The sequence below is a fragment of the Cryptomeria japonica genome, chromosome 10 (assembly GCF_030272615.1).
Source record: "Cryptomeria japonica chromosome 10, Sugi_1.0, whole genome shotgun sequence".
Lineage (NCBI taxonomy): Eukaryota > Viridiplantae > Streptophyta > Pinopsida > Cupressales > Cupressaceae > Cryptomeria > Cryptomeria japonica.
In genome coordinates this window covers 302,917,911-302,943,080 of record NC_081414.1, presented here as the reverse complement: position 1 = coordinate 302,943,080, position 25,170 = coordinate 302,917,911, and the positions used below count along the sequence as shown (strand labels likewise).

Here is a 25,170-nt window from a genome sequence, read left to right as displayed (position 1 = left end):
AATCCTTGACCTGATTACCTTCTAGCCATTTAAGACACTACACCTCTTACAAATGAAAAGCTAATAGCTAAGGACACCGCAACTAACCTAGAAAGCAGAAAAAAGTGGGGGGTCCCCATTTGCAATGGGGTGATGTGTGGAAATGTCACAACAGGTAGGTTTGACATTTCAACAAACACTTGGCATGCAAACTTATTGATGACTGATTTCAGGGATATGACTTGTCTTTGATGCTAGATTTTCAATGTCAACACATATAGGAATGCATAGAAAAGACAAATAATATTTGCATGAACTAATAACATAGATCACACAACCAACTTGCACTTTATTTGCATTAAACCAAGTCTAAATACACTTGTTATTAGATCTGATTCAGATCATATTAGACTCATAATACATACAGAATATGTATATAATAAGCACATTAAATTCAGATTTGGATTCTTTACATACCTGATTGCTTGCTTCCTTGTGTAAGCTCAATATGATGTCATATATTGCATGAACAGCTAATGAAAATGTCTGCAGACCCCACTGTACAGGTCTGACATAATTCTGATTACAATCTGAAGAAAATGACAGCCAATAACAAAACCTAGTCTCCTCCAATGAAGACAGCTAGGTATAGAAATGGGGTGATGAAACTCTAGATGGATAATATGTCAATAGAATGCCAATAATAACTTCCAAATCCTATGAACAGAAGACTGACATAAGTTTGCAGAGGTGTGATACATAAATCTGCCTATGAATGAATGATGTGAATCACAAAAGACTTCCCAAATTGGGCCAGTTTCTCCTCCAAACCCTAGCCATATATTTGATGATGAAAATATATCCAATAAACCTTCGAAGCTGAATCCATTTGTCTTCAACCTGCAAATAAACTTCAAACCTTAGCTGATATGGTAAACTCCTTTCAAATCCTAGCTGGATGATGCTTAAACAACAGCATAAATCTGCAAATAAGCTCAATGGTGAATCCTGGATGAATCCACCTCTCAATGTGGAGTTGGGTTTTCATCCAATCCATTGATTTCCAAGGGTTTCTGTCCTCAGAAATGGCTGAACCTGTGAAGACGAACTGATAATGGAGAAATGTCAATTATCACAAATCAACATAATGAGCCTTGGAGATGATAGAGTAACTTTTATAATGCCTGCTTGCACAACCTTGGACCCCAAAATGTCAATAAATAATTTTTTATGAATTTTCCCTTCATAAAAGGGCCACTCACTTCTAGGAGGAAAATATTTTTTTTAAAATTCACTTTTTGGCATATCCTTAGAAAGTCACTTTATGTAATTTTTCTCCTTTTTATTTTAAAAGTGACTTATAATAATATTATATTATAAAGCTCATTAAAATAATTTTTAATTTTAAATTTCTCCGAAGTCAAAAAAATCAACATGTCTAGCTAATCATTCCTTATTTCTCCAATTTAGCCTACTGGAATGAAGAATAGGCTAGCTCTACTAGCTAGATGATGTCATGCCCCTGCCATGATCCATATACCACGTCCCTAAAAAGAATAAAATAATAGAACTTAGCCATGGAGAAAATGGTCTTATTCATAAGGCTTCACCATTTCCTATTAGGTCAGCCACCAGATAATGAATCTCTCCCTTTTTATTAACGATCTTGTAAAGCTCAAATTGACTTCGTTCCATTTCCTTGTTTAATACTGGTCGATATGAAAGACAGCTGTGATCATTAGCAATGTGCCGATTGCCTTTTGTATTAAGAATTATGCACCCTAGGCTGGTCATCCCATTTTCCAAGACAAAAGACAGAGAATATGCTAATCTCAGATATTGAGGAATAGATGGGCGGAATCATGATAGTGTAGACAGGGATTAATCAGCAACAACGATTCTATTATGTTTAAGGGTGTCATAGCCCTGATCTAATATCCATTTCACAGACAACATCATCACACAGTCTCAATGATCTTGCTTCGGTCCAGGTCTTCATCCGTCTAATATGATCAGATCACCTATCATTGGAGTCGACAATGAGTCTAAGGATACAGCGATCATCATTGGCAGTTAATAAAGATTATAATTAATAAACAGCAGTTCAGCGAGTGATTGTCAACATGGGTTAACAAGAGTGATTCATTAAGATGACGGCTTAACGGTTGTTACGACAAACAAGAAGTAAGAAAGCAGCAGTTAAGATTTGAGAAAAGGCACTACCTTTGAGGGGAAGGTCCATCTGAAACAATACACCCTTTCAGCGACGAGGAATAGTATAAGTAGGAGAAACGGATGGTAGATGTAATGTCCCCTTTTGTAAAATGCCCTAGTTTACCCTAGATTACAATTCTTAGCTATTAAGGGTGGGTTAGAGAGGGAATACCTTTATCTCTTTAATAGAAAAACCCTGCAAACAAGTTAGGAAACTAATTTACCAATTATAATTACAAACATACTAACTATGATGATACATAAAATAAAGAATGACTGATTATCATCCATATAGTAAAGAAAGACTAACTATGATTCATAAAGTAAAGTAGAAAGACTATAAAATAAAGGAGGACCAATTATTAATGAAACTTAAAGCAATTTGCAAACAACTATAAGGGTAGAGATCAGAATCATCGGTCATAACTAAAGGAATTCCAATCATAGCAAGCTAGGATGGGCAACTGGATAGGGTGTCTTAACAACCGTTCTCCCTTAACCAAGCCACACTTGATAGGGTGTCTTAACAACCATTCTCCCTTAATCAAGCCATACTTGATAGGATGTCTTGTCAACCGTTCTCCCTCAATCAAGCCACCTTCTCCTAATTACATGATCCCATCGATTACCATGGTGGAGAGGGCAAGGATTTACTCAATAGGGTGTCCTAAGTCTAACTGTCCTAAGTTCAACTGCAGATTACCTTCGCCTTTGGCTTCATGTGGACCTGCCATACATATGAGGTGACCCCAACACCATTCTCCCTATTATAACAGTAGCAATAATAATGCAGTAACATCATTATGACATCAACAATGCATATACCTTGACCACATTATAGAAATAGCAAAAATTACATGATAACAACATCAACAATATATATATATATATATCATGATAACTTTATAATAGCAGCAATTATCATATGATGGTAGCATTATAATGTAAACAATGGCTATACCTTGTTAGTATTATAACAGCAGCAATGATTGTCATTATAACATCAACAATACACATACCATGACAGCATTTTAACAGCAGCAATGATTGTCATTATAACATCAACAATACACATACCTTGACAGCATTTTAACAGCAGATATAATCATCATTATAACATCAACAATATACATACCTTGACATCATTTTAACAGCAGCAAAAATTATATGATGACAAAGCATATATATATATATATATATATATCATGATAACTTTATAATAGCAGCAATTATCATATGATGGTAGCATTATAATGTAAACAATGGTTATACCTTGTTAGTATTATAACAGCAGCAATGATTGTCATTATAACATCAACAATACACATACCATGACAGCATTTTAGCAGCAGCAATGATTGTCATTATAACATCAACAATACACATACCTTGACAGCATTTTAACAGCAGATATAATCATCATTATAACATCAACAATATACATACCTTGACATCATTTTAACAGCAGCAAAAATTATATGATGACAAAGCAACAATAACTATATCTTGATAACATTGTAACAGCAGCAATTATATCTTGATTCAGAACCATTACTGATGATATAAGTTATTTAACAGTTAACATTAACGTAGCAAATTAAATTTCTGATTTCATTGCTCAAACATTATGAGTCCCTTCTGGAGTCACATAGTCACAAGTTGAATAGGTAGAAGCCACAACTAAGAAGACTTTTAAAAGTCAAAGCTCAGGACACAATCACAACTTTTTCATTTGGCGCAGCCCAATTGTTTTTTTTTTTTGGGTATTTTAAAAATAGAAAGGCGGTCTCACTATTGCAGCCCCTAGTGGGGTGAAGGGGCAGTGGTCCTTGTGGGAATTGAGGGCACAAATTTTACGACTTTTAATCAAGCCCCAAAATTTTCAAAATATCCATGATGCCTCAATTAGGGACCCGAGTTTAATCAAAGGTGTTTTGAAGGCTTGTTTGCCCTCATGCCCTTTTTTAAATAGAATTGGAGACTACCCTGGGATGGTCAAGAGATATCCCTTACCATCTGTGGTTTGTCTTTCAACAAGGGTCTGCCAGGGGACATCACTTACCATCTTGTCTTCGATGCATATTGGAGCACTGGCGACGTGTCCTTGTGTAATACAGTAGAGAACAAGTCTATAACATATACTAAAATGGAAAGAGGGAGTATTTGTTTCAGCCTAACTGAGCCTCATATAGAGATTCGCCTACTGATTTCATTGTTCCTTGTTATGTGATTCTTTCGTTAGAGGGACTTAGAAGTTGCTTTGCTGCAGTTTTTGTATGGCATAGTGTAAGAATTCAATAAACTTTTCCCAAAATGTCACTATTTTTTTTCTACTCTTTCCTTTTCTCTTTAGATTATTAAGTGTTCATTCATTGGTATACTTGGGTACTCCTATCCATATAGAATAGGTATTGGTCCAATTTGGGACAGCATCTAACTATATGGGTTAGACATTTGTTCATTTAGGCATCCGCCCATCCGGGGTAGACATCTATCTCCGTTTAGACATGAGACAGGTATGTGCTTTGGCCAGAGTCTTATTACTCATCGGGACCATTCGGGTAGTCGCATCCGTGAAGAAAGGACTTCCGATTAATGGTGCAACAAGGTTGTTGTTCTCAGAGGTATTACTCTTAAATTCAAAGCTTGAACCTTGCCTTAGAATTTAGCCTATGGCATCAGGGAGTCGAGCAATCTTTTTGAGTAAACTTGAATATCTTTTATCTTAACATTATATTAGAAATTTTTAACTCAAACCTCTCACTCAACTATTATATTTATTAGTCTTTATAACTCATAACCTTCCTAGAACCCCATCTCCGATTTGTTAAAATAATATTAATATCTTCTATAATGGTCATCTTCTATTCTTAGTGGTCATCTTAGTTGTCGACTTATTTAGCTATTTAGCATTTTCGTCGACTTATTTAGCTTGTTTAGTTAGCTTTTTAAGCTATATTTATCTTTTTAAGCTTTTTAGCTTATTAGTTTTCTCTTAAACGACTTGTTCTTAATTTGGAACATTGTCTTGTAATCTCTATATATACGCTTGTATATTGTTGAATAGATTATCCGATTATTTTGTTCAATCAATTTTTCATGGTGTATCAGAGCGGGTTGATGGGATTTTTTAGGGTTTGGCAATTTTTTTAAAAAAGTTGTAGAACCCTTTTTGGAACTTTTTTCCAGATCTCTTTTTTAAAATCGATTTAAAAAAAAAATCGTTGGTGGTTCGTGGGCTTTTTAAAGCTGTAATTCAAAGTTCTTTTCTGAGGCAGTTGCTAGGGTTCGTGGTTACAAGTTTTTCGCAGGTCTGAAGCTGCAATTTTTTTTGGTTGACACGAGGGTTTTCTGAAGTTAGAAAAATCATGGGTTTTTTTTTGAAAAATCGTGACCCGTTTCCGCATATTCGAGGGTTCATGGTCTCTTGCGATGGGGTCTTCTACGTCTGTTTCTGCGATACTATTTTAGGTTTAACTCGCGATTTTTTGTTTTTCGTCAACCACAGCGGTTCGATTTTCGCGCTTCTTTTGGCTGTAGTTTGTTTTCCGCCATAGGTTTTTAGTCAGGGTTTTCTGGCAACGACATGGTTTATTGGCAGTATATTTCACGATATTCGCGACTATGCGCGCGTCTTTTCCAGATGGCTTTGCCTTTTTTTGGGGTGGGCGGCGTGTTCTGGCCGCGCGACCTGTGCTTTCACAAGCGTTTTCCTCTGTGATTTTCGCATTTTCCTCTGTGATTTTACTGCGCGACTTTTGTTTTACTGGCAGCGGCTAGGGTTTTCGAATTAGCCTAGACTACACAATTATTTTTTTGCGTTTTCCGCGATTTTCTTGGTTTATTTTGCTTTTTTCCTTAGTTTTGTGGGCTTTCACGTTTTTTCAGCAATTCGCAGGTTGTAACAAACTTGATTTTTGCAGCTAGGGCACTACCGCGACCTAGGGCTTCTGTTCCCTATTTTTTTTATCAAAAAAAAATCCGTCATTTTTTCTGTTTTTTTTTAATTTTTAAAAACAAACATTATTTTCTCTAGATTACTATTTTTTCTGATTGTTTTTAAAGAAAATTTCAAGTTTTAAATTTGTAGAAATTTAAAGTTTTGAGTTTCTCAGCAAACCTCGAAATTCGCGCATTGGGATTCATGCCTTGAATTCCACTCCAGGGTTTCAGATTTTTGTGCAGCTGCTTCTATTCTGATTTTTAATCAGATTCTTCTGTCTCGTGTCTTCACTAGGTTGACCTTGTTCAACCTTGGTTTTCATGATGGCATCTTTGACCAACATCATGTTAGAACTTAGATAGAAAATCAAACGCTGCAACACACTTGGAAACAATGCTTGTTGCCTTGATCAGATTGATTTAGGCCAGAGCTCTCGTCCTATAGGTCCCAGGGTTTTCACGATTTTTTTCCTCAAAAATTGTTCGTAGGGTTTATAATTTTCCCTTAAAAATTATCTCATCTCTAATCCGTGATGTTCACGTAAGATTTTGGTTATTTGGGTTTTACTGTTTTTTTGACAATACGATGATTTGTAAGCTCAGATCTCAGGGTTTTCACAATTTTTTCTTGAAAATTTGTTTGCAGGGTTTTTTGATTTTTTCCTAAAAAATTATCTGTAATACGCAAAGTTCGCATGGGGTTTGTGATTCGCGAAGTTCTCTAGTTTTGATCGGTTTTTTTCCCTCAAAAATCGTGCTTTGTTGCAGTCAGTTTGGGTCGCACTTGCCAGAGCGAACATTTGCAACCGTGGTGTCTTGCAGTTAGTTTTGGAGTTGGTACTCTTCTGCAAACAAGTTTGCTGATTTTTCCTCAAAATCATGGTTTTCCTGCAAACGGGTTTTCTGATTTTTCCTCAAAATCATGGTTTCAGGCTTCAATAATTCGCGTGTGCCAAATCTCTAATTTGCGTATGCCAAATCTCTAATTTGCGTGTGAAGGCTACATTAGCTTGGATGGCTTTTGGTACTCTTGGTCATTTACATTCTGCAGGTCCTGGGAGGGTCTCCGTAGCAGCAGAGTGCTCTTTGCATTTGTGATCAAACACCTGCAGTGTCTTCTGTGGGGTAGTGAGTGCGATGACCATTAGGGAGGGTGTTAAAATAATATTAATATCTTCTATAATGGTCATCTTCTATTCTTAGTGGTCATCTTAGTTGTCGACTTATTTAGCTATTTAGCTTTTTAGTTGACTTATTTAGCTTTTTTAGTTAGCTTTTTATTATTTAGCTTTTTAAGCTTTTTAGCTTATTAGTCTTCTCTTAAACGACTTGTTCTTAATTTAGAACGTCGTCTTGTAATCTCTATATATACGCTTGTATATCATTGAATAGATTATTCGATTATTTTGTTCAATCAATTTTCACATTTGCTTGAATACTAGGGACACCCTTCACCCCTAGATTGCCTACATACACCGCTTCTAAACGAAATCAAGGCCTATTTTTCTATTTAGGTTTGATATAAATTGTATGGTGGGCACGCAACCCCTTCTAGGGTCATTGTCCTAGATATTTTTTTGCAGTTGCTACCCACATTGGGAAGCTCATAAAGCAAAATGGTCCATGGTGATTCTTTGCTTGTTTATCTAATTTCACCTAGGTCCTAATCCTATGATCACATCACCCTTGACCTGTGTATCAAAATTAAAGATAATATCATATATATAAAATGAATTCAAATAATTACACATATTCATACTCTACTAGGGTTTTCTATGGTTTCACTAGTGGATGTTGGTTCATTAAGAATTATCTTGTTAGATTTTTGATCCAAGTGGGAATTTTCCTCCCTTGGATTTTAACATCATAATGCCTTTTATTACTCTCTGGCGGTTTATAGGGACAAAGCCATAGATTTCGTTATTGTAGCTTTATTAGGCTATAGATGTAGTAGCTCAATTGTGACAGTATTACCCATAAAGTTGAGCTAGAGGCATCGTTTATACCGAATACTATTAGATTTTCTAAGTTTTCTCCTCTTGAATTAGGTTTACTAATCAACATGGAAGGAAAATGCAACTATTCAAATCAACATGTAAAAGCAATTCTTCATTGGAAAGAAAATGTAAATAAATACAATATTGGAAGAGAGATAACCATATCAATTATTTCAACATCAATCCCTCTATCCAACATATGCATATACAAAAAGAAATTATCATTCTAATGCAAGTTTCTTTCATTGAAAGATAAAACTAAGAAATGATAAGTGCTTTAACGTATACATCTTCATGAATATTTAGAAACAATAGAGTAATCACATATATTTGAATCATGGAGAGAAATCTACGGACATAAATTCAAAGAAACAAATTTCGACATTTGTTAATTCCTACATCATGAAAGGGATAAAAATGACGTAAACTATCTAATACTAATTTTGCAATTAGATAAACCAATTATTTTGAGGACTAAAAAATTAAATTATTTATCACAAACAATTAAGGAAAAGATTGCAATTTTAAATACTTAGTTTGAAGATACATTCAAGTTTTAAAAGAGAATGATATGATCTTATTTAATTTGCTACAAGAAATAAAATATGTTTTAATTTCTTGAATAAATGACTACAAAATACGTTTTTAAATCAATCACAGACAAAATAAATATTTATTTGCTTCACATAACTATACAAGAATTACATTATATTTAAATTAAACACTTGAGACATACAAGAATCCTATCAATTCATTATGCAATTTGAGTAAAAGACAACTTTTATGCCACCATACAGCCATTATTGTGAAGGGTAAAAGAATGCCCTTAAATTAAAATAAGATTTCATTGATTTAATTTTCTAAAGCTTAGATCAAGTATCTCCCAATACATTAATTTCTAAACTAATTGTTTATGTTATCAGTAATATTAATGGTCTTGGATAAAGGGTCAATTTCTATCCATTCATATCAATATAAAACTAACCACCTATTTCCATTTGGATTGAATCTTCTTTTCGCACTATGAATGATAATTTTAGAAGGAATGAAGGATGATAAATTTCTCTGTATAGCATGAATTAAATCATGAAATAATGTCTCTAATTGTTTGTTTGCACTTTTGAAGGAGACTTATTTCAACACCAATCTTGATTTAAATTTAGATAATATTGTTTATTTAGGTGTAGAAGGTATCACATTCAACCATCAAAACTAAACATAGTGGCTAATTTTTTGAGAGATAATTTTTATAGTCTTTTCTAAAATATAATGATTGAGACTCAATATAATTTTCTACCTTCCATCCTAAGGTTATATGGATGTATGCATATGCACAAGGGTTTAGTAGGAATTATTTTAAGGCTCATTGTGACGTAAATCCCAACAGTGTGTTATATATTGGGTATTTCTTTCATGTTTTCTTCATGGTCAGTAATGCATACTCTTTACCTCTTTAAAAGGAATGTGAAGGAGCATTACCCATTAAGACCATAGAAAAATTTAAAATGGTTAAGACATCAAGGCCAGTCACTGTGGTTCTAGATGATGAAAATAAAGGTGGTATGGATAACTTCTTATTGGCCTCTCAAGTGCAAATGCTTACAAGGGAATAAATCATAAATCTAATATTTATTATTACTATTTTACAACTATGATCCTAATGCTTTTTATTAATCATTCAAGGTATTATCATACATATTTGGTCATTACCTAGTTTGAATATCGAAGTTCAAACCTATCAAGGCAAGGCTTAGTGGAGGTTGCCTAAATGATTTTCTACATTCCAACTTACAAACCGAATATGGCATTTATAAAACCTTAAGAGGCTCTGGCCTTATTAATTCTAAATTTGAATAAAAATAAACACCATGGAATACATATTTTGTAAGTGTATGGAACAACATATAATCCATTTGCATGTAGAGTTGTTTTCTCCATACTAAATTGTATCTGGATGACATGGGTAAAAGTACCATGCCTTCCATTAAGTCTTTGAATGTAGTAAAATTAAAGGTGCTATCAAAGTGCGTAAAAGGAATTAGCTCTGCATATAAAATTGGAACATTTTTTAGGAAGGAGCAAATATAGTCTAATTTGGTGGAGTACATTTTGTATGTTTCAAAGTACAACTAAGATTCAATGGTCATGGTGTGTTTTGGACAGAAAAGTTTCATTGCATAGTAAATATTAATCCTCACGATCACAATTACTTATCTACCCTATTTCAATAAATCTAGCACTTTTAACCAATCATTGTGAAAAAGAATCAATCTGAGTTAAATTAATTCATGATACATTCGGTAATCATAATCAATACTCTTAAGGTTCTATTCATGAATCAATATGAAATTCCTGAAGGGATGCTATGTAGTTTGCTGAAAATATTCCTATTCATTGTTTATATGCAAGGATGCCATTATTGAATGCATGGGTGGAACTAACTTATCAATCTCAAGTTCAAATTTTTTACTGCATATATGCTTATAAAAGTGAGATGGGTTTGTTTTTGTATGAGACAAATACACTGGCTTGCTCTAGTAACTATTTAAAAGGTCCACTTTAGAAATGTAGTTTTCAGAGTTACTGCAAGAGTGAGGATTCAAATAAGTGCTTTCAAAATATGTTGATAATGTTCAAAATAATCACTTTACAACTCTGTTAACTCCTATTGATTATCGCTATAGTACCTTTAGAACAGTTTTCACCTATGTCCATTACCTATTCTTAACAATAGGCAAAATCATCATGGTTGTATCATTCAAACTAGTGAAGGATTTGGCAACATGGTGATTAGAACATAAAAATAGAAGCTTGAGTGATGGAATGGCAGTCAGCATACCTGGAAATCGCTTTTCCTTACTTTTTCTTGATACAATAGAAACAAGACTTGGACTCGGTGCGGACTCGGCAAGGGTGATTCGACTCAAGACTCGAGACTCGGCAAAAATACTCGGTGTAGACTCATTAGGACTCCGCAAAGTGAAAAACCAAAGAAATTTAGAGTTTTTTAAGGATTTATAACTCGTTTCATGTACCCTTTATTTAATAGAACTTAAAGGCACAATAACATCATCAAATAGAAGTTGATTTGATTACATACACAAGTATACATCGTCACATAAGTATAAATGTAAATTATAGTTGAAGGAAATAGCAAACTTGGATATATAAATATTGTCAAATGTATACAAAACTCGCGGAATATAATATCCATGACATCAAATGTTCCACACAAATATCAAAACAATAACTACAAGTCTATGGCTCAAAGGAGCTTGGATCCCTCCTATGAAGGCGTTTAAGGTAGGTCTTGGATGATTCAGCAGCCATAGTCTCTGTCCATGACTCCATGCCACCCTCACCAACATCAGCTGTGGCTGTGTCTACTCGTGCTCTAACCTCCTTCTTTGCCATAGCTACAACCTCAGCCTCTCTATTTGCTTGGTTGACTCAATCAAGGTCCTCGTCAATAAAGACAAGATCCATAGCCTCAGTGATCCACACAAGGTGTTAGATGTGAGAAAAACGCAACGATAGAAGGGGTGTAGGGAAATGCACTTGCGTTTCCCTGTGGGCCGAGAGTGGGGGTTTGGGGGCTATGCCCATGATTTTTTTTTTTTACAGAAAAAACATCAAAAAATGCCCGTTTGTGTCATTTTTTGAGATTAAAAAAATTAAAATTTAAGTCTGGACGAGTCTAGGCATAAGGACTCCTCGGGTCCAAGCCGTGTCTGTGAGTCCTTGGACTCAGGTCTCGGACGAGTCCGGGTCCTTGGGACTCGCATAGGGTCACCCGGCTCAGGAGTCACCGAGTCTTGGAACTTTGCTTGATACCTTGATGATCTAAAGATGGTCTCCAAGCACTTGCTTCAATGAGTTCCCTCCTTGTTGTCAAATGAAATGATATCCGAAGCTTGAGACTAATGGCAAAGTGGCAGTCAATCTCAGAAAATGGAAACAGAGAAAAGAAACAGAGTCAATGCCTAATCGTTGCTTTGCATGTGAGCTAACTCCTTCCCTTATAATTCTTTTTTCTCCCATATTTATGGCTTTGATGGGTGAGTCAACCTGCAGATGTGGAAGCATATGTGGGTGTCTAGGTCTAGGTTATCTAAATTCCTGGATTGCCACAACTTAGAGATTGAGTATATGTGGAAGAGTCTGATTCTAGGTGTAACTATTGATTTAATGTGCATATATATTTATTGCTAATTATCTATTATTGTTAGATGTCATATAAAAAAAAAATCAAAGGAATGAATGCATACATTCAAATAAATCAACATGTGATATTGTTCAGGAGGTCGTGAGACATAGCAGCTATAATCAGAATGTTAATGTATTTGTAAATAATGATCAGATTGTTTCTAAACATTTTTTGGATGTGAGGTATTCCCTGTCATTAAGTCGTGAACTCCAGTGTATAGTGTAAGCTATTTTAGAGATATGAAGTATTGAGCTTGTGTTGGGAAGCAATATATCCTCTTGAATATAAGCTTCTACCATGTCATGATTCATTTTATATAGCTGGTTCTAAAGCTTTCCTTTGTATTCTATGGACAAATTATTTATATTTGCCACTTTCCCTGTTCATTGTGATGCCCTTTTTCATGCCACAATATCTGGGCCTGCCTTACCCTTAGGTGGCACAGGATGTGCAAACAAATTATAGAAGAAAGCAGAAAGAGAGAAATTCCTTCAATGAAAATCAGAGAGACTAGTTTTAATAGAAAGGGGAATAACTATCTACACAATGACTAAACTGGGGGTTTGAAAACCCTATGCAAGACCTCTAAAAACCGTGATGCACTGTGAAAATGATATTCCCTGTAGATCTCTGATGCAAGCTTAGTTTGCGGAAGAGTACAGTGGGTATTGTAGGGGAGTGATTATCTGTCATTTCTTAAAGACTTAAAAGGACCATCAATGGCTCTCCTGCCTGTCTTTCAAAAATTCTTTTTGAATTTTATTTAACATTTAAACTCTAAATTTTATATCCAAATCATCCACTCCTTTTTGACGTTTTCCATGTGGAGACAGTTAATACTTTAAGCCTTAACGATCATACTTCATCCCCTCTATGACGTCATTTGGATCTTGTGCTTGGAGCCTGGAGGTATCTCATTTTCATTCATCTATTAATTTTCAATGTCTCCTTAAACAAGTGATTTAACCTTCATCCTTTTTGTAATCTCTATAATTCTATCAAATCTTTAGGTTTCACTTGATTATTGATGTTTTGACCTAGGTGTATGCTAGAAAGTTTTACAAATTGTTCTTAATGGTTTTGCATTATGACTGCTAGAAGGGCTTGTAATTCCTTTCGAGATTTTATCAATGTTTCATTTAATAAGATAGGAAGGTGAGGGAAGAGTTAATTTTTGAATTGTCTTGAAGAAGCATTTCTATTTATCCCTTTCCAGTGGATTCTTACATGCCAATTATTAGGAAAGCATGTACTAAAAGTCAACCAACTGATCTTGTGTAATTTATGTTGCGAGAGAATTCTGCCGACTTATGACATTTTTGTGAAGCAAGTTGCTTTTTTCAACATATTTCTGTTATTAGTTAGGTGCATCTGTATCATTTGTTATTGGAAATACTATTTTGGAAACTTGATCTTTGTAATTAATTCTTGTCTGATGCATTATTTGTGTTTGACATTTGTTATGTCTCAAGCCCAAACATATTCTTTCTATTAAATGCTTATACATGGTCCATGTGTAAAATGACACATTGTACCAAAATAATTTGACCTGCTGTAGATTTACATACTTGCTATATCATGAATTCCATATTCACTTGCTTTGAATTGAAGAATGTTCATTACATTTTGGAATTGTTTTTTGCATCTTTTAATGTTTGTATATTATTTCTTGTTTCAAAAGAAATTGTCATCAATTCTATTTTTCTGAACTGAGTTGAAAATGCAGGATATTGCAAGTGATGGCTGTTTTAGTCTAGGGATGCTGGCTCATTTTGAGCCAACTTTATGTGGTGGACATGCTTGGATGTATCCCCGTCTCTTTTGGGAAGCTGGATTGCTTGGTCAAATCTTATATTTGGAAGCACATGCAGTTGGCATATCTGCAACTGGCATTGGATGCTATTTTGATGATGCAGGTATTCAATCATTCACGTTATGAGATCTTAAAGCTTTTACCCCTTTAAAATCATTTTCTCAATTAATTTTTATATGTATCTTTTATATTTGGATTCTCCATGTAAGTTGCATATTAAAGTGGGTTTTAATTAAGGTTCAATTCAACTAGTTTAAATTTAGTTTTGTGATGAGCAAATATTCTTTTACTAATGTATCTAGACATCAATATTATTAAAATAATGTAATGTTCTATAATGGTTATCTTAGGTTAGTTAGTTTCTATTTTCGCATTTAGTTAACGATTGTTTCATTTAGAAACATCGTCTTTGTAATTCTATTTAAGTAGCCTTCGTCTCCTTTGTTTTATATAACATCGATTTACCATAACATGGTATCAGAGCGGGTCGATGGGATTTTTTAGGGTTTGGCTTTTTAATAAAAATTCGTAACCTCTTACCTAGAATTTATTCCTGAAATTTATTTAATTGCTTTTTTTAATGAAAAAAACGATTATGAAATTTTCAAGGGTTTCTTTGCCAGTGAAAATTGCAGATTTTTGTGGGTTGTGATTTTTTTGCAGGTTTTTTAGCAGCTGCAAAGGTTTTGTGGGCGAATTTGCGAGATCGCAACCCTTTTTTGCTAAAAATTTCATGGGATTTTTTTTATCTAAAACTTGCAGGTTGTATTTTTAGATTTTGTTAGACCTGTTCTTTTTGGAGCAGCTCGTGACATTTCTGCAAGCATTTTCCACAACGACGTGCCTTCTTTTCGTGGGAGAAGGTTTTCTGCCCATGCGCTGCCTTTCTATAAGGTGTGTGACATTTGTTTTTCCGCAACCCTTGCTGTACTTCTGTCACGTTTTTCTTCTGCATATGAATGGTTTTTTATTTGCATGCTTGTTGTTGCGAGATGGGGAGATTTCCACGGATTTGTTTTTGTGCAACTGATATTTTTTATTTCGCGCCCAAGTGCTGTTCTTACCCGCGATGGGTGTTTTTGCCGGTTGTTTATTGGGTTGTGTTGAAGGCTTGAGGTCTGTGTTTCCGCGCCAAAAGGGTTTTCCAAGTTTGCGAATCTATGTTCCTCTTTCTGTGAATTCTGTGCGACTAGAGTTTTTTATAATTTTTTCCTTAAAAAAGATTTTTTTTTTAATGGTTTTTATAATTTTTTTCCAAAAAAATTATTCGATGAGTTTTTTTATAATTTTTTGTCTTTAAAAAAATTATTTCTAGTTTTTTATAATTTGTCCTTAAAAAAATATTGTTTGGTTATTTGGGTTTTTTGATTTTTTTGCCACAAAAAATCATGGGAGAGTTTTTTATAATTTTTTCCTCAAAAATTATCTAATGGGTTTTAATGATTTTTTCCTAAAAAAAATTGTTTGTTGGGTTTTGTGCGATTTTTTCCATAAAAATTGTTTATGGGTTTTGATCGATTTTTCACCTCAGAAATCGTAGTTTGTTGCAGTCTGTTTTGGGTTGCACCTAGAGTTACTGGGGCGAACATATGCAACCGTGGTATCTTGTAGTATGGTTTGGAGTTGCTGGAGCGAATAGCGCTCAATGCTCATCTGCAAAAGTTTTTGCGGTTTTTGACAAAATCGTGTTTGTTGCTCTTTGGAGGGTTTGCCGAATTTTCCTCAAAATTGTGGTTTCAAGTTTTTATTTGGCTTAGTAATTCGTGTGTGATGGTTTTGTAATTCATGTGTGAGGGCTACATCAGGCTGGATGGATTTTGGTGCTCTTGGTCATCAACATTTTGCAGATCCAAGGAGGGTCTCAACAACAACAAAGTGTTCTAGAGAAGGGGCAGCCTTCTTTGCGTTTGTGATCAAAAGACCTGCAAATTGTCTTTTGTAGGGTAGTTCGTACGATGACCATTAAGGGAGGGTATTAAAATAATGTAATGTTCTATAATGGTCATCTTAGATTAGTTAGTTTCTATTTTCGCATTTAGTTAACAATTGTTTCATTTAGAAACATTGTCTTTGTAAATCTATTGAAGTAGCCTTTGTCTCCTTTGTTTTATATAACATTGATTTACCATAACAAGTATAAATTTATATGTAATTTTAATTGAAATAAATTAGAGTAAATGTGCAATAAAACATATACATAAATATTTTAAAAATGTTGTGTTACTCGATTTTTGGATGGGTATTTCCATGGATGGCAAAGAAATTCCAAAATTTTGGGGATGACAAAGGGAGGGTTTTTGGGGAGCAATTTTTTTTCAGAATTATTAGGATGGTGAAGGGTTGGCTATATATATCAATATCACAAGACTCATTGCAAACTTACCAAATCTAGTGAGTCTTGGTCCAAGCAAGGCAAATGGACCGCAGGGTCTTGGGGATTATGTATTTGGTGAGTCTGGTCGAACTCACTTGACCCAACATGCGTCCTTGGGAAAAGCTAACCGTTGCAACAAAATTTGAAAATTGAAAATTAAAACAAAAAAAATAAATCCTTTTTTTTTTGTTTATGACCTTTAAGAGTCTAAAAGCTCTTTATTTCAATTTCAAGCACAAGGAATAGGAGAAAAAGGGATTGAAGCTAAAATCACGTCATTGAAGCAAAAAACAACAAACAGTTTGAGCAACAAGCATTTATAGAATATTATTTGGGTAAGCTTTTACCAGCCCTAAGTGCATTAAAAGGAGCCTAAGGTGCATTTGGAAGAGCCCATTGTTGATTTTTGGGCAGCCGATTACCAAGTTGAAACAAATTTGAAGAGGTATTTTCTTATTTAATTTTTTTTGTTCTTTTAAAATTGTACTTGTGTTCTATAGATTTTTTCATTATAGATTCATAAAATACCAACTAACCTTAGTTATTGTTAATCCTTTTTATGAACAATCCCTAGATGCTTTTCTAGCTTTTTACCTATTCTTTAGTTGGAAAACCTAAGTGTTTGTACATTTTTTTTGATTGAGTTTACTAGAAACCTTAAATGTTAAATTCATTTTGCATTTATTTGTTGTTGCAATTTGTTTCACATTTGTAGATTGTTTATTGTTGGCCCCAATTACAAATGACCCTTGTTGGAAATATGGTGTCTTAGAGTCAAAGAAAGGGAAGTTGGCTTGCAAAAATTGCCAGATGTAAATGTGTAGGGTAGAGCATTAATCGTTTGAAATAATGCTTCACACAAAGATGCTAGATTGCACACACTTGTGCATCCTAAAGTTGTGTGTGAGGTACAAAGCCAAATATAGATCTTTGACCAACAAAAGGAAGGTAGCAAAAGACAAAGAGAAGAGATGACAATAATGATGGTAGTGGCAGTATATATGATATGATAAACAAATATAGGTAACAAGTTTTGAGAATTGGGAACACATTACAACAAATCAATGATAGATTGACAATTGATAATTCAATCTTAAGCTGAACAATGCCAAGGCCCAGTTCAGATTATGGAATCATACATCAAAATGACAAAATGCAATAATTTGAATATCAATGATCATTATAGTAGTTAAAATTTGAAAACCATTAATTGAAATATCAAATAAGTTGAAAGTTAAAAAGTACCAATTATAATGTCATTATACATGTGACAAGCATCAAAATGACAAATAAAATTGCTATAAATAATATCTATAGCTGTGTTTGTTTGAGTAACAAGCTTAAAAATTAGAGTCATCATCATCATTTGCAATTGCATATTTTGGAAACTCCTCATCACTAGAACTAGTAGAAGGAATTGGAACATTTCCTCGAATCCCATTTGCATACTGTGGTTTACATCAAGTTGTCCAGACCACTTGGTGTTGATGTGTCTTTTACGCACATGCGAACATAGAATAAAATACTCAAACGTATCTTATCCTCTCTTGAACAAAGCTTCTCAAATGCTGAAGATTGGCTTAAGGATCACTTGAGACAGACAACTCCAAGGTTTATAAATGTCAGGTCTTGACGTGTGGATAAGCACGAGTAGTTGTTGTGATTGGTGTTTTTCATCAAGGGGCCTTTTTAACTTGAGAGGAGACTCTTGAAGTACTTTGCGGATGATATGCAGTGAAGTCTTTTCCTACCACTACGAGATGTTCATCGAAAAATGGGAAAAGATGAGAGTTGAGAGGTTCTAATTATCCTAGGAATGAATGGATGAAAGACGAGACGAGTGAAGCTATATTAGTCTTAGCATCGCCATACAAGAACAACTTTACCAAAACTAGTGCAATCTTCTAAGGAAGTTTAGAGATTTTCAAATCAATGCTAAGCATAGACACCATCATTTGAATGCATACCCATGATTGAGCAACAATTGAACTTAAAGACTTTCACTAATTCCAGTTGACCACACAAGGCACACTTACAATCAATAAGAGGCTAGTGGTATGGATTACGAGCTTCACTATGCATCAAATACAAGATTCCATCATTCAATCTAAGTATTTAAAGTAATATCAAAGATTGACTTGAGAAGATGAAAAATCATGCAATAAGCTTCAAAGATTGAATAGAAAGACCATGACTTCAATGTTTTATTAATCCAAAAGCCAAACAACAACAATTCTTCAAGCCCTTCTCTTATCACTCTTGAACTCTATCTCTAATATTTAATCTCTGTCTAACTTATTAGCTTAATAACTTATTCACTAACTCACTAACTTACTAACTCTTTACAAATGAAATGAGTGGAGTTTATATAGGACTCCAAATACAATGAAGGGTCAAGATCGAATGAAGATCAAGGGTCGAGATTTTGCAACATAAACCCTTATTAGGGTTGGATACAAATGAAACCCTATCAGATAACCATCATTATAGAATCAACCAATGAGAAAACATGTGCTGGCACATAAATCGATGAAGCATCCTCCAATGAGAAAATGAATTGCCAAGTAGGATCATAACAGACTGTCTTCTAGAATCTTGTTTCCTCTCTCTCCTTCCCTTCTGGCATATTCAATGAATCTGGACACTATGCCTTCTATCTTAGTCATCAGTTTCTTAGGTAGAGACTTCAACTGTTCCTCCATGTGCATGACTTCATCGAAAACTTTGACAATGGCATTCTCCCATTCAGGTTCGAGTTCTTGAGTCTTGTTGGCTAGTATCATGAGTTCAAGCATATCATCCATTTGCCCTTGGTGATCATTCCTTCAGTCCCATGAAAGGTAACTCTTATCTTTTTCTCCAATTCTCTAGCTTCTATAATCGTCCCAGGATCAATCTTCCTCTCCAAAACGATTTGTGCCACTTCTACGACCTTATCATGAATATGATGCATATCATCTTGAACTCTACTGCATCCTTTTACAATCTCTTCAAAAACAACCTTTGAGCGAAGTAGACTACTCCATTGTAGAAAGCTGGGTGTGGATCCTTCTCTTCTTATCTTCTTTCTTGATAAGACTTCCCTGGGTGTTTTCCTTATTACTTGCAATAGGAATGATGACATCTCTAGCATGAGCAAATGCTTCGAAGGCCTCTATGAGAACATGAGTTCTTCCAAGGACTCTTATGACTGTTTCAAGTGTCTTCATTATGCCCTTCATGAACTCGCTAACTTTGGTATATAAATCTTCTATCCACGTGTCCATCAATTGTGTCGAATTCCTCATCTTCTCGATATGATCAACTGATTCCGCAGGAAGCAAGGGTGACGGTGTAGTTGCTAGAATCTGATGTCTCAATGGCTCCTGGAATTGTTGGAAGTAATTCCTCCATGCACTTATCTCTTTCTCTAGCCTTTTATTCTTTTCTACTTCAGCTCTTAACATATCATTAACCTCCTTCAATGAATCATTTGCATTGCCTATGGCTTGCTCAGAGGTGAGTGGACCCAAATCAATAGTCTCCATATCATACTCATTTGTTGTGATCTCTCCTTCATATTTATCAACTGTTGGAGTAGCTATTTGCAACTTTCTTGATCCCGAATCATCTCTAATCACCTTGGACATCTTCGTAGCTTTCCTTTTCTCGGTGACTTCTCTAGTCTGGCTTAGAAGGCTCGCTATATCGTATGTTGGTTCTTCATCAACTATTATCACTTCTTGGGCTAATCTTTCCTTGAGCCATTCAGGAATGGAGGATCTTCCTTCTTGAATCTGTGTTTCTTCACGCATTTGCTCATCTCTAGGCGGTGAAGTAGTCTCATCATTGTCTTCTTCTTCATCTCCTTCGACCTCTTGGGTGTGATGAGTGAGATCTTCTTATCCTTGTGATGATTTCTCTTTGCCTTTGTCATTCTGAACTGTGGATTCCATTATTTCATTTGCTCCTTGACTTAATTCCTTCTCCACTCTTTGTTCTTCATGTCTTTCTTCCTGATTCAACTCTTCTTCATGCCTGGAGGAAGGATGACTAGAACTTGATTTATGCTTCTTCATTGATGGCTCCTTTTCTCTACGATCATCCTTTCTCTTTGAACCTCTTGAGTGAGATGGTTGAGGGGCACTCCCACTTGCGCTTGCTTCATTTTCATCCTCTACTCTTTCTTCTGAGTGGAATGTCATTGTTATGTTCCGCTCTTTCAACTTCTGGTGCTGTACGTCTATCCATATGCGGGTGTATTCCAAGACTTGTTTTATCAACTCCTTCAAATCCACAACCTCCATGTCAACCCATTTGATGTGGATCTCCTTGTTTTCTTTGGCGTAGGCTGATCGAAGATATTTACCGCTATCTTGAACTTGATCAACAACATGAAACAACTTACATTTCTTGATGAAATCGAGAGGTAGCCTGGAATACATCTTCTTCACTTCTACATCATCTTGAATGTTCATCCAATAGTCCTCTAACTGCCACTGGTGTTTGTACTTCTTTCCCAAAATTCCTTTTACATTATCATATGGATCGAAGCAATCTCTGGGAGTGAATGGCTTGAGTGAGTGGAGTGCCAACTCTTTCTCGACATCCTCAACTACATGAATGGAAGGGCACACTTCAATAGAGTCTCCTAGCGTGATAGGAAAAGAAATACTAGCTCCATGCTTATGCCTATATGTCTTTACATATGCTACCAACTGCCTCACCACCTCAAGTAGCACCATTCTATCTATCGGGTAGGGCGGCAACATGTAGGGAGGAACGGGACATCCTTGAACTCTGATATAAGTGAACTTCGGGAATTGGATGAACCATGCACCATGTTGTTCTACCAATGCTTGTGCCTTTGGAGAGAGTCTTTGCTGAAGTCGTCCTCAAAGCATCCTCGTGATATGCATAGTGAATGCATCATTCACTCTCCTATAGTGCTGTTTAGGCGGATGATGAAGCTGCGTATAACACTCATGCACCTTTATCTCTCCGAGTCTTCGTCCAACTACACCCATATACATAAGTCCTAAATACTCGTAATTTCTTGCAAGGGAGTATATTACATAGGAGCTCATATAGAATGTTCTGGTGCGCATCAACCTTCTTAGTTGTAGATCAATATTGTTGCTGATGAGCCTTGCCCAATTGATTGCATCCTTGCCATGAGTGACAGTCTCTATGAAGTAGAACATCTAGTCCTCAAAATAAGAAGCCTTTGGTGCACCAACCAATCGATGAAGTAGGGTGATCAAGTCTTTGAATTCATCTTTGAAGTCCACCCTATGTAATTTGTCGGGCCATCTGCTTCTACCACCTCTACTCTTCTTGAACCAAAATTTGTCGATGATCTTTGAACACGCATTTGGATCATCATCATAGGTGGACTTACCTCCTTCCATGCTTATGTAGATCATGTCCTTAGGCTTAGGTAGATGAAATGCCTCATTCATAATTGCCTTTTCTGAGAGATATGCGAGCACTGTTCCATCCTTCGCCACTATTCTTCTTGAAGGAGAGTTGTAGTGTTGGGCACACTCCACAATTAACTCGTAGCATTGCACCACAGGAGGGAATCCAGCTGCATTTATGATCCCACTATCAATCATCTTCTTGGCCATAGCAGTGGGTTCACTTGTGTATGACGGGTGCCGGAACTTCTTGGTGTCGAACTTCCCGAGATTGGTGTCTCCTTTTTTGCTCCAATGAGACGTGATCTTGCTTTCAAATGTGCCGTTCTTCGAGTCTTCCTTGATGAGTGCATGACGGGCCTTCTTTCACCTATAAGAGATATATAAGTTAGGGTAATGGTGAAAAATATGCGAAATGCTGATGTAATGAAGCCTATTCACTTAGTAAGCTAGCTATGATATTGATATAAACCAATCTTACATCTTAATGAATGCAAAATTTGAATGCTAGATAAGACTGATTTGCACCTTTAGATGAATTAAGGAGGTCTAATTTGTTAAACAAAATCAATTTCTGACCTTAATCAGACCTGTACCTGATTTTATATCAGTCAATATGATGCCTCTACCTCTGATTTTTGATGATTCAACCTGATATGGGGGCTATAGATCAATTGATGTGATTGAGGAACCTGCTGTCTTCTTAAATTCGCCTTTACTTTCAATTGATGTTGCTGTTGAATGATGAAATTCACCCTTCAATCTGCAATCTTAATGCTAAAATTCACCCTTCAATCTGCAATCTTAATGCTAAAATTCACCCTTCAATGATGAATTCACTGCTCCTTGGGGTAAATTCGCTATCTTGCTGATGAAATTCACTAATCTGCTTCTGAAGTTTGCTGATTAGAGAGAGAAGAGTTTGATTTGATTGATTTTTGAAATGAATGTTTGAACTTCCTCTTATAGGTGATTAGGGAAAGGTCATGTCTTTTCCCATATAGGCTGACTTGGTTTAATAAAATAAAATTAATAAATCCCTTCAAGCTGGCCGAGTTTCCTCTTTTAAATTTGGATTTTATTTTATATAGGGGGCGCCAAAACAATGTTTGATTAGTCCTTAAAGTGCATTAAAACATTAAGAAATTTCGCTCCCCTACCTGTTGTGACGTTTTCACACATCGCCCCATTGCAAATGGGGACCCTTGCTTTTTTTTTTTTTTTAGGGTTTGTTTTTTGGTCTTTTAGGGTTTTGTTAGTTAGCCTTTGCATTTTGAGTGTCGCCCAGGTGATCACATGGATAAGCAAGTCCGGCTTGAGTGATGTCTTGATCCTGAAATTTGGCTAAGTCTGGAATGTCCTGATCTTGAAATTTGACTAAGTCTGGAAACTGAAAAACCTCAAAAAGCTAGATTTTGGAATATAACTCCTGGAGGTCTGAAACCACTCTCAAACATCCTGAAAGTATATATGGAATATAACTTAAAGTATAATTTCTTATACTTAAATGTTATATTCCATTAAAATTGTCCTGATAGAGAGTTCAAAAAGTCAAATTTCGCTCCTGTCCTTCACTGAGGATCCAGAGTGAACTTCGCTCCTGTCCCTCCCAGGAGGACCAAGGCGAAGCGCTCCTGTCCCTCACCAAGGGACCAGGGCGATAATACTTATTTGAGCCATTCCTGACCTTGTTTGGACGAATTGAGACATCAAAGGCATGGTGAAGGGCAAAATGAGCATGATGGAGCATCCAGACTTGATCAAAAGCAATGAAATGATGAAGTTTTTGCCTAGAAGGTCAAATCGCTCCTGTCCCTCATTGAAGGACCAGAGCGATTTTCTCTATATGCACAATTTTAGACCTTTTTTTGGACATTAACTTTTATTCATAGCATGAGGCAGGATGATATCTTCCCTAGCAAGGACATTTCATGGTGAAAAGTGAAGCATTTGGGCCTGGAGGGCAAAAAATCGCTCCTGTCCCTCACTGAAGGACCGGAGCTTGAAATCCAAAATTGCCTTGTCCTTGAAAGATTTGAACGATTTCGCGAATTGAGAAGATCAAAGGAGATACATTTTATCAGTTGAATATAACTTGAAAGCGCAATCATGAGGAAAATTGACCCTAGAAGCAAAATCGCTCCTGTCCCTCTGCCAGGGACCAGGGCGAATTTAAGTGATAGCTCCCGTCCCTCTCTCAGGGACCAGAGCGAAATTCCTTATAGGGCTAAATTTGGGCGAAGATCAAGTGAAGATTAAGTTTGAAGCAAGCAAAGAAGGTGTAACGGACCCGTTAAAGATAATTTGAAGATTGCAAAAACGCCAAGTGAAGCCCATATTGTCCTAGGCGCTCTTGTCCCTCTCCCAGGGACCAGAGCGATTTCTTCCTTAGACAAATTTCTCGCCAAGATGAAGCAAATTACATGTCAAGGATGAGTGAAGGGAAGCATAGCGGATCCATTGAAGATGGTTTTAAAAGTTAGCAAAGCATGATTGAGCCTACAAGTGAAAGTTTGCTCCTGTCCCTCAGCTAGGGACCAGGGCGAACTCAAGGTTATTTAATATTCCCTCCAAGCTTAAATCACTCCAAGCTAAGACACAAAGGGGCAATGATGTTTGGAACGCCTCGGAGAGAAAGTAAAGTATCAAAGACCGCAAAGGTGATGGAAATGCCCAAATTCGCTCCTGTCCCTCACCAAGGGACCAGAGTGAAATGTTCAAGTGTGTCCAAGTTTAAGTTGCCACTCACATTTCAAGTGTTCAAAAGGGAGTAAGGGACATCATTTTACACTGTGAAGACAGTTGCAAGTTGATATAAACAAGGATGAGCACAAGGAACAAGGGTTCGCTCCTGTCCCTCACCAAGGGACCAGGGCGATATTCACTCAAATATCAAATTTGCATTGTAAGGGACGAGTAAAGTATGCATGGAATGAATGGATAACATTGTTACTTGCCTTGCGATATAAATTGGTGATTAAAGAGACAAAGACTCAAGGAAAAAGGCAAGTTCGCTCCTGTCCCTCACCAAGGGACCAGGGCGAAAGTACTTTAAAGCGCACTCCTTCCACAAAAGGGACGAATTAAGCTCAAGATTCCCAATTAAAATGCTATTTTGGACATCTAAGACAAGACTCTGAACGTGAAAAACAAGAAAAACAAGGCCAAAATGAAGGAGCGCTCCTGTCCCTCTCCCAGGGACCAGAGCGATGTGGTTAGTGTCCCTTATTCCTCCCATGCTTAGG

General features: G+C 35.9%; 1 protein-coding gene across 2 annotated transcripts in view; it reads left to right on the top strand.

Annotated features, from left to right (window-relative positions):
• The window catches only part of LOC131052011 (uncharacterized), a 73,759-nt gene that overhangs the window by 32,637 nt on the left and 15,952 nt on the right, over positions 1 to 25,170 (top strand). For both annotated transcript variants that reach the window (XM_057986621.2, XM_057986620.2), the window contains exon 2: positions 14,066 to 14,255. In XM_057986621.2, the coding sequence (XP_057842604.2) occupies positions 14,066 to 14,255 (190 nt within the window). The remainder of the gene's footprint in view (positions 1 to 14,065; positions 14,256 to 25,170) is intronic.